This window comes from Nansenia antarctica, assembly GCF_963989245.1.
Source record: "Nansenia antarctica genome assembly, chromosome: 8".
In the NCBI taxonomy this organism is placed as follows: domain Eukaryota; kingdom Metazoa; phylum Chordata; class Actinopteri; order Argentiniformes; family Microstomatidae; genus Nansenia; species Nansenia antarctica.
Genome location: NC_137678.1, coordinates 8,326,683 through 8,338,009, shown reverse-complemented (window position 1 = coordinate 8,338,009; position 11,327 = coordinate 8,326,683). Strand labels below are relative to the sequence as shown.

Below are 11,327 nucleotides of genomic sequence, written 5' to 3'. Positions count from 1 at the left end.
AAAAGCCTGGGAGAGACACTCAGATGGTGCCAGTGGGCCAGACTACAACTCTGGAGTTTTTGTTACAGGCTGTGGTGTGGTATCGCAGGTCTGTAGGTTGTGTTTGTTAGCTCTTCTTTTTATAGAGTAGTTTTCAGTTTAATGTGTTTCTTGTGTGTTTACCATTTTACAATAAATCTTGTTTATTTTATATCTCCCATCTCCTCTGATTCTTGTCCCCCCGGTTATATTTAATTGTTACACCCTGTATCCCTAGACCATCTATGGGGTCGTCGTAACAACACACACCAGTGTCTACAATCTCAAGAGCACCAATGTGGGGGAGCGTGCTGTGTCTGTGCACAGAGCAGAAGGGGGAGTCTGTGCTGTGAAACACCAAATAAGGCTTTTCAGCAACAGCGTCAAGAGAATGCAAGCCAGGAAACGGCCAGAAAGGAACTGACGTGTTCTCAGAAACCTTGAGTCACTAGAATACAGTTCCTTGGGAAGCTGAAACAATGCCAAAAGTATCGCAGCTAAAGCCTAGACTCTAAATCATTATTGTTATTAATTATGTCTGTTTAATGGGGTGGGTGGAAGTGGGGGGGGGGAGGGATGCATGATGACTACTGAAAAAAAAAAACATTTTAAAATGAGAAATGAACCTTCAGTGTAAAGATGAATGCATGTAATAGTCATCCACACAACTGAATCTAATCACTCTTCAATCCAGTCACTCTTCTCTGGCCAGGTGTCACTACAGAACATTATTTCAACAGGGTCATGAGCCCTTTTGATTGATTGAATTCTGTACAAGCAAGCTGTCACTATTATTTACTGTTATATTAACATCATCACCTTGAGCACTTTCGACCAAGTAGATATTCATTTAATAATACAAATGATCAAAACATGATCTCCAGGAATGGCAATATTGTCTGCTATCTACCATGCCGTCTGATATGGATGAGAGAGGACAACAGCCTTATTTAAAGTCAATGAATTGTGTGTAACATTCAGCCGACACCGCTGTCTCTGTGTTTTCTGTTTGGTCTGTCTGACCGTTTTTCTGTAAACCTGTAAAGCGTCCTTGGGTTCCTTGAAAGGCGCTATATAAAACCAATATGTTATTATTATTATTAATATTATTCAACAACATGTTCACAGGCGCAGAGTGTGCAGGCCTACCGGGGAAAACCACCACGCCTACACATGGTGAAGAATGCGCCATCTCCTTTTGGTGGGCTACATAATTGCAGGTTTATTGACAGGGTTAGGCCTGGATAAATCATTCATTAAATCAAATAAAATCGTTTGTTTAGGCTGCCTATGATGTGTTTCTTTTAATAACGCACTTTCAAATCTTTTGACAGACAGTTGAGTCATTTGGATGAAGTGGGACCGAGATGCGGAACACAACGGAGGCCCTATTCAACTTGGGAGAGTTCATTCGGAAGCCAATCACGTTCCAGGAAGGGGGATTGTCGGGGACGCATCATGACACAAAATAACGGTTTATGGAGACACAAACCTAGGGCCACAATAAAGCATGCTATGGATGATCAGCAAATATCACTTCATTGAAATCCGAGATGAAATGGCATCTAACAATGCTCAGTATTAGCACTAATCGTTTCATTCATTTAATTCCATATCCAGGTTCTATACAGGGTTTCTGAACCTTCATAGGGCCTTGTTTGAGTCGTCAGACAGAGTAGTTTGTGCTAAATGTGTCTAGTAGATGATAATGTAGCCACATTGATTTTTCAAACGTTTTTTTCCATAGAATCTAGGCCTACTACATCTAGTATTCAATCATTTTCCTCCCCCGACCGAGATGTGTGGACCACATTTGAATAGACAGATGTAGGTTATTGTGAGACGAGCATTGTTGAAAAAATAAGATAGAACACCATGGGATAGTTTGCTACTTACCGTCTTCGGCATTTTGTCGGTTCTCTATCTCTCTCACAATTGTAGAATTGGATAATATCAACAGTGGAGTCAACAAAAACTTTTGTCCATTAGATAAGGCGCGCAATCAGAAAACGTCCCTCGTTCAGTCGCACTTTGATTTCAAACTTTCCCCACAACCAGAATAAGTTCAAATACTCGTTTTTCTTTGTTTCGCCTAAATTGTGGTGGTCTTGATTTCCTGCTAACGGCGCTGTCTCTGAGTGAAAAACCACACCCAGGCCAATGAAGACATACTAAAATGAGTTTCCAGCAGACTCCGCCTGTATTCACAGTGACCCGTTATGCCTTTTGTCAAACTCTAGCAAACGTGGGCAACGGTGCAGAAATTCCTTTGGATTTACAATTAAAGTGGGGATATCCCACAGAATGACGTAATGTTCCACTGGTCGCTTTACCAGTTAGCTGAGGAGTAGTTTGACTCCAATTCATGATATTCTAACTGGGCTGGTCGCTCAGATAACTGAAAGAGAATAGAGAGAGAATAACATGTTTAAATCATATAGATCTTATTCTCATATTGTGCCTGTGATCCTAAATATAATAGCACACTGTGACAACTTAGCTTATGTACAATTTGTAAATGTCGTTCTGTTGTAGCCTAGTAAATCTTCCATGATTTCGTTTTTTGTTTTGTTTGCCCTTTTATTGACTTTTCTATTTTTATTTTGTATTGACCTTTAATTTTCCTAAAAACCTATCTTGTAGAATGGTGGATGTGAAAAGGTGTAGGTGAAGTTGACCCGTTTTCTATATGCCCTTCTATATTGATACCCATCGCATATTTGTAATGGCTCTTTTGATTGCAGTTTAGTTGGCTCTAGGACCCATTTTTTACTCCTTTCAAAATCTGGGCGGAACCGATGTTCATGGTCCGTGTTTCCCCACGCGTCAGCATGTTGTCGTGCGTTCGTAAATACGCTCTGTAGATTTGGACTAGCACTCATGGAATGCCTCTTGTCCAATCAAATTACTTGGTCGCGCTATGACGTTGAACCCAGTGTGCGCTCCGGCGCTCCGAGCGATTTTCCGAACGCACCCTTGATCGTAAGCAGTCTGAAGAAGTAGCTAAAGAAGCTATACTTATCGTTTTTGTCTTCGCTGATAAATATGAAGAGAAAGACTACGGAGAAGAAGCGCCACGTAGTTGCATGGATGAACAAAGCAGAATGGGACCAGGTGCTGGAATATTTGTACTCAAAAGATTGTGCTTTACAAAAGTATGCTTTGCACAGAATATCTGCGTGGAAAGGCAGGTAAGAAACACATGTAAGCTACCCAGCCAGCACGCCCACGTGGGACCCATATGGGTTCAATGCGGGCTACTTGGGTACCAAGTGGGCATGGGCTGGAACTGGGCAAATTATGAGGGTCCCACATGGTCTGCATATGGGCTAACTGGGCATGGGATGGAAGTGGGCAAGCCCATGTGGTTCCCACGTGGTCTACATGTGGGCTAACTGTCATGGGTTGGAAGTGGGCAAGCCCATGTGGTTCCCACGTGGTCTACATGTGGGCTAACTGGCACGGGTTGGAAGTGGGCTAGCCCATGTGTGTCCCACGTGGGCTATATGTGGGCTCACTGGCATGGGTTGGAAGGGGGGGGGGTTAAGTTAAGACTTTGACAGGGGGCCATTTTCGAAGTTTTGAAAGTGAGTAGAGTTTTACACTCCTTTACTCCTTTGGGTAGGGCATTCCACATTTTTGTTTTATAGTATGAGAACGAGTTCATTCCCTTAATTGTTGAGTCAAATCTGGGTTGAACATGATCAACCCAGATAATAATAATTAATAATAATTTATTTTTCTGCCATGCAATCAACTTCACAGTCAATTGTTAGAATTCTTGTTCTTGCTCTAGGCAAGGGGTCAGCCATATTCGGCCTGGCCTGCTCTATTGTAATATTGAGCAACATTTTAAATTCTAAATGTGTGTCAATGTATGGCCAACGGATGGCGGATATGATTTTTTTGCCCCTCAGGGCGCCGGAAGTAAATGGACAACTTCTTCTTTATTTAGGCAAAAGAAAACAATTATGATTGCTTTTTTTTCCACATAACCTTTGACACAATCTATGTCTCAATAGAAGGGAGACAAAATTCAGCCCACCAATTGTATAAGTTAAATTGTAATAACATACTCCCATACAACTAAAATCTCTCTCCATTTTCAACATACATCAGTCAACTGTTTACCTTTGTTAAAATACCACTAAATTCATCCAAGTCTAATTTATTTATCATGTGTGTGGGCTTACAAAACGGTGTGTGTGTGGGTATAAAGTATCTAGCTATTGATATCAGATGCATAGTTTGCGTTCATAACTATGTTATCTTGCTAGCTAGACATTGAATATGATATGAATATTTGAAAAATGTGTATCTAACGTTTGGTGCTATGTTGTTTACGGTGCTACTCAGCATGACTGAACAGTGTTTGCCTGGTTCCTCAGCTGGGTGGCAATGAATAAGCTCTCTTTCTTTGTCGGCTAATCAGGTCATCGTTCAATTAATTGATTGATTGATAGATTTTTATTTTACAGACAGTACATCCCAGAGGATAGCACGTAAAAGTGTACTGAAACACATGTTTCCAACGTGGTCCTCGTTGGTAGACAAGATCAACAAAGACAAGAACATACAAAAACAATACACTAAGAAACATCCAAAGAGCATACAATACACAAGAACATACAAGATACAATCAGAATACAGTTTGTCATTCTTCACAAAAGTACTGCGTATCAGTGTGTGTATGTGGGTGATATGGGCGTGTGTAAGGCTAGGTGTATTGTATAGTTGTGAAATCAAAGCCTAATGCCTGTGAAAAACGTTCTCCCAGAGGTACCATGACCTGGCCAGTAAAACATTTTCGAGATGGCGCCAGCTTAACTGTCAGAGGGAGACTGTTCCATAACAATACCAGTGAATAATAACAAGATAATGAATGTTTCTAGGTTTGGCCACAACACCCCCGTGGCTGTGGAGTGCACAGCAGACCTGGTCCGGGGTCAGGTACTAGACAGCTCCGGACAACTGGACCCAGATGATCTGGTTCTGTTGTATGGAACCGCGCTCGTTAGGTGAGAATTAACATTCATGACTCTTTTTTCCTCACTTATTGCATGTGTTTTCCAATAACACTTTGTTCAATGTGTCTAATTGCTTCTGAAAGCACAACGGTGTAATATGTGTTTTGCTTTCCCCCAACAATAGGTTTGTCAACTTAATCACAGAGAAACAACAGGGGAGAGTTGCACGGAATCTGAGAACGTTGGCCAACAAGGTCTGTAAAATCTATAACTTTCGGTTGATCCATTTGGTAATGTCATCACCATTTGTGTATATGTGTTACGGTACAAGTGGGAGTACGGTACATGTGGGAAAACTAGGGTTAGGGTTAGGTGCTACATCGACTTGGTACATGCTGGCATGTCTAACCCCAACCCCAACCCTAATCCTACCCCTAACCCTAACCCTAACCCTAACCCTAACCGTAGCACCCTAGCACCTAACCCTAACCCTAGTTTTCCCACATGTACCGTAAGACATGTACTTCATAACATATTCCCTACTAATCAATTGGGTATCGGAAAAGGAATGTCGTTATTTTGTAACCGAGATCTGGATAACAGATAACGTGTGGCTTACTGGTATCAGGGTTTAGACAACCCCGCTATTGCACACTATATTGCACATTAAGTATATTATTATATTTTACAATAAGTAACAAATACTAATATCTCTCTTTTCCAGTTGAAGATCCCTGAGTGGATTGTGAACCTCAGGCATGAAATAACTCACCGCAAGCTGCCCACCTTGAAACGGTGTCGCAAGGGTATGAACCATCAGGCGTCTTTTATTATTTATTTAATTTTGTATGCATCATAAATTTAGATGCAACATCCATGTACGTGTTGAAATACAATCGATTTAATACATTGCATTTAATCAAGAATGATTGATTGATTCAATCATTTCTAAAATATGAAACTATTCCTAAATTAGAAACAGCAATACCTTCTGATTTCTCTCCATATCAGTATCTTTATTACACTTAGTTGAAACAGTAGGGCAGGGGGTGTTTGCTGTAACAGTCATGGGATGCCATTACTAATTCTTATTGTGGCATTATTTTATGAAATGGTGTTACCCCTAATTGATGTTACCCCTGGTGATCATAACGTCTTTCCTATGATTATCTTTGCAGGTTGTAAGTTTGTGCTGGAGTGGCTTCAGCAGGAATACTGGTCCAGACAACTTGGCAGTGGATTGGCTGACAACTGGGACTCCCAATCAGAGAGGGAGGACGAGGAGGAGGAGCTGCAGCGGCAGGAGGATGAGCTCATTGCCAGACAAAAAGAAGTAGAATCTTACAGTGAGCTGGAAACATGTGATCGTCTCAGTCAGTTAATAACCAATCCAGAAGTTGAAGAAGGCTTGGTTGTGGAGGAACCACCACTTTGTATTTACTGAGATGCTTTGACTTCTTTTCAGAGAAAGCACGAGAACTTTTGGTATCTTTTGAAAGGGAACAGTATCAGGTATTTACCCCTCGTCTTTTCCACTTACCGTATTTTCCGGACTATAAGTTACACTTTTTTTCATAGTTTGGCTGGTCCTGCGACTTATAGTCAGGTGCGACTTATATATCAAAATATATAGAATATAACATGTTTTTAAATGTTAATTCATACTCATAAATTCATAAATATTATTATAAAAATGTGACTTATAGTCCAGTGCGACTTATATGTTTATTTCCTCTTCATGACACATTCTTTGGACTGATGCAACTTATACTCCGGATTGACTTATAGTCCGGAAAATACGGTACTGTATTTGCATGGTCAGCCTTTATTTTACAGCCCTGTTTCAGCAACAACTGGGCATGACAACTGGTCACATGGCACTTTGCCAGATTCAGAACTAACTTCTGTTGATGCTGATATGTGTCACCATATCGCTTTTCATTTTTTATTCACATAGGAAAGTGATGTCATGCGTTGATACAGTAGACAAACATGATTGAAGGTGAGTGGGTCATAGTGGTGTCCTTCTTGTTCTGTAGACGTTTGACGGGTTCCCGGAGGAGGACAAGGAGAAGTGCCTGTGGCCCTCTCCCTCAGCAGACCTGAGCTGGGTCCTCGCCCAGATCAAACACTTCACCTTAGAGTCCAGGTGGGTTATCAGATCAAAGAGGGTTTGAACCAGAGTCCCTCACGTTGAAGACCAGTTGGACATTGTTGTGGTCAAGGACGGTGGTGGAGTTGTTTACATTTCTTAGGCAGTGCTGAAGAGTCACCGGAGCTGAGATTCCAAATCACCTCATTTGAACTTTCTCCCTCCTAGTGAAGTACTGATGGACGTGTTGATGGAAGATGGATTTTTGGTTCCAACCGTTGAACAGCTGGAATCACTGGACATTGACCCTGCAGGTAACACTGGATGTCGGTCAATTTCTCTATGTTTAATCAAATACATTTATAACCTGATATTTCTAATGAGTTTCCTGCAACATTTTCCTTGGGAAAACCTATGAGCCCAAAATAAGCACAATATGTCAAATAGATGACATGGGACCTAATCCAATCAAAGTTTATAGTACTGAAGCCAGCGATTGCATTGCGCAATCCATTACAACTCATGTTAAACGTCAGCCGAATAATCACTAGTTTCTCAAAAACCTTGCTAAAAAAAACAAGGTACAATTCAGATCTTGCTGTAGAATTTATAATGGTTTCTATACGTTTTCTGGCAGCTTAGTGTTCAGGGGTGCAAACTGGTGATGGCCCAAAAATGTGACACATTTTTATTTTTTGCCTGAAAACGAAGGTTTTTTTTGCAGATCTACACGATTCACATGGATGGCCTATTTTGAGATAAAAACGGCTAATTTAGCAGAAAGGTGACAAGTTTGCACCCCTGGCTGCTGTTTTGAAGAAGGAAAATGGGCCTCAATATAAGAAATATCCCTAAAACATCTATTGATTTGATCAAACTACTGATAAAACGTGGGAACATGCCAGAACTACTGCACGGTCTGAACAGTGACTATCAGTTAACCAGAATGTCTGTGTTTTTTTCTGTAGAAGAAAATGCCATGCCTACCCCTCCCCGCCTCCCCAGAGTGTTTCTGCGTTTCTGGCTTCCCCTCTTGAAGATGCTCAACTCTCCGTTGTTCGTCCACCTCCTCCTGGAGAGGCTGTTTGTGGAGCTGCAGCAGTTCTCTGGAGAGAAGCAGAGATCCATCTATGTCGCCGCCTGGATCTCTGAAGTCATCTTGTGCAATGCCGTCGTCTCGTTCAACAGTAGGTTGTTCTCATCCACCATGGACCGTTGTGTTCACTTTGCCTAAGAGCTTCTTGTGAATATAAGGACAGTAAAATAATTCCCTTCTGTGACAGTCCTTAGCAGGAGGTTCTGCTAGATCACTTGTGTGCCGTCTTTCAAACAATGTGACAATGTGTACGGGAGAGTTTGTGGTGTGCCGTAATCATAATCCCCAAATAGTGCCAGAATTCCCTGATTTTGCATGTTTGATTTTGTGACGTTAGAATTATAAGGTTCTAGCTCAATTTGGCTTTTTTTTTTTTTTTTTTTTTTTACATAATCTGATCCATTAGGTGTTTATTAATGCCTGTGTGGTGTTATTTTTAAAATGTTGACATTTTTGAGTTAGTAATTCATAAAATACAAAGGTTCCATCTCACAAAACATAATGGAATGTAAAAACTTTGACGCTCAATATCTCTGAACTACCCTAAACGGAGATAACCGTATAATTCTAAGCTCACGATTTGTTTCCACAGAAACCGAATACTATTATGGAACAGATGGTCAGAGGAAAGTGAGAATTCGACAGCTGGATTCGATTTTTGTGAATCGAATCCAGCTGAGGTGGCAGCAGCTCCTGACAGCCTGTCTGAATGCTCCCTGCATGGCCACACCACACCTGCTGCAACAGTGAGTAACACCATGTGTGTTACACAATATAACATCTTCTGCATTCATGACTTCAAATTGCTGTACAACTATGAATATGACTACGATTGAACAATAGCAAAGCCTTGTTGGGGGAAGCCGGTTCACTCCTTTGTCATCCTGGCGATGCCCTTTTGGGTGCTAATTTAAATGAAGGAGACCAGCAGTGTTTGTTTTAGACAGGTTTTAGGGTTAGCCTACGGGAGGACAGGACAAAAGCTCCACCCAAAAGGATACGGATGAGCAACTTTTCCTTTCGATGTTTCCATATTTCATCATTAAAAAGTGGTCGAGAGACACTTTAATTATTTATGTCCACTCTAGTCTTACACAGGCGTCGCTACGAAAACGGCACAAGAAAGTCGCGATGCCGGAAACACGAACCGAGCAACGGCAACTGTCGCTGACGCTAACCTAGAACTGTGGTGATTGGTCAGAAACGTGTCCTCACGTGGGACATGCTCCATTTTCCCTGTCTGTTGCCAAAGCAATACTAAATTCTCTAGTATATAAATTCTCTGACGATAGTCATTTTGAATTGGAAGTTACAACAGTTCTTGAATATAATCTAATTTTCAGAAATTATCCCATGTAGAGATGTGTTAATGCTTGTATGCTTTGTTTACAAAAAGTGCGTGCGTGCGTGCATGCGTGCGCATATGCGTGCGCATGCATAGGCCGGGAATGCCACCTATTTCACAAAATATACAAATATAGCAACTAGTCTTTCTATTTGAATGTTTCTGTATGTTTTAGGATTCTGGAGGACATGGAGCAGCCCTTGAATGCCGAGACCGAGCAGAAGCTGCTCCAGCTGTGCTCCATCTACACCCAGGAGGAGGCAGACGTGGGACGTCACTCTGAGCCGGAGGAGGCAGGCCAGCCCGTCTACACCCTGGAGAGCCTGCAGGAGAGGCTGCGTCTCTCCAGGCACTCTGTCCACAGCCTGCACCCCGGGGCCACGGCGGAGCCAGGGAAGACCCTGCTGGAGAGGCCAGAGGACGTCCAGGAGACCCTGGGAGCAGACGTGGTGGCCGAGAGGGCTGCGGAGGAGCTCAGGGGGTCTCCCTGGCAGGTTTGCACCGGTGAGGGAGAGCCACCCTATCCCTGGCCCTGAGTGGGACCAAATCATTCCATCATCATTCAGTTGAATGACTAAGCTTAAAGGGACACTTCACAATAGGTGTTAGTCTCATTCTTTGTCTCCAGCACCATACCATTCTACATATGTTCAAAAGTTAGTTTTTAGAAAATGAAAAGGAAAGAAAACACAATTTCCTTTGGACCACATGTAGCCTCTTGAATGGTGCTGGTGATGATGAATATGAGCTTTACCAATTGTGACGTGGGGGCGCTTAGTGGCATAGCACACTAATGAGCATACCAGATAAACGCAGGGATAAACGCAGGGTTCCTGGTTCCAATCTCTACTGTCTCTATCCAAATAAAGCAGAAATACCCAAAAAATATACATATCTTTTTTTTAAGCGATGTCGATGTCCCTTTTAATTTCAACCACTGTTCTGTTTTTTTCTTCCTCACCTCTTCAGACAAGATCCAGTGGAAGAACTATGCTCTTGGTAGAGTCCCTGGCCAGTCGGAGGAGGCGTCCTGCCTGATGTTAGACAACTACTCTGCCATGACTGTGTTTGACCAGCAGGTGGAGATGGAGAATGCCACCCAACACAATGTGCATGCGGGGTAAGAAACAGTTCTATCTAGTTTAATGTAATAAAAAGAAACTAAATAAATAAACAAACTGTCTCCTGTTGGGGGTAAAGTACTTTTGACTAATATTGAACATCACAATGTAAAACTAAAACCATTTTAACTGATGTTTTTTTGTCTTTCTTTCTGTCTCTAGAGTCTCAGTGCCACACAGAGCAAGTACTGATGGTCTTCTCTGGACACACAATGATATCAACAAATTGAAAGCTGGGCTACAACTGTTTTAAAACGAATTAATTGGTTAGCTTAGCATCATCACCATGATCCCTCAGAAGAGGCTGGTGTATGAGTTATGTGTGTTGCGGAATAATTGTTAGACGAAGGGTTGGGCGGTATCGTTTCGTTAAAACGCCCCCAAATTAAACCGCGGTTTACGGTTTAACCACGGTTTATGGTATCATGACTGTATCATTCTTATTTTCACGACAAAACGACAAAAATGGGATACGTGTTCCAGTTGTATTCTCTGAACAACATCAGAAACACAATAGCAAACGTTAACAACACGAACGACATCTATAAAGCTCCAAATAGAAAGCTTGAGTGCAAATACAGCGGGTAAAAAAAGATTCTGAAGTTATGTTCCTTTTTGACCCTTTATTGAACCAGCCACGTCCTGTTAAGAGACTTGTGCGTTGAAGGGCACCTATCAGCTCCATTAG

The 11,327-nt window shown here is 41.8% G+C and overlaps 1 protein-coding gene across 1 annotated transcript; it reads left to right on the top strand.

Annotated features, from left to right (window-relative positions):
- Positions 1-3,063: 3,063 nt before the first annotated feature.
- On the top strand, positions 3,064-10,892 carry LOC308163802 (ribosomal biogenesis protein LAS1L-like; the record flags this gene model as incomplete). Its single annotated transcript, XM_080537992.1, has 13 exons — positions 3,064-3,209; positions 4,911-5,036; positions 5,170-5,239; positions 5,710-5,791; positions 6,164-6,331; positions 6,451-6,497; positions 7,025-7,134; positions 7,306-7,391; positions 8,046-8,264; positions 8,766-8,919; positions 9,694-10,022; positions 10,488-10,638; positions 10,802-10,892. 13 exons carry the CDS (start codon positions 3,064-3,066, stop codon positions 10,890-10,892), a joined length of 1,779 nt encoding a protein of 592 aa, XP_080394118.1.
- Between the last annotated feature and the right edge of the window lie 435 nt (positions 10,893-11,327).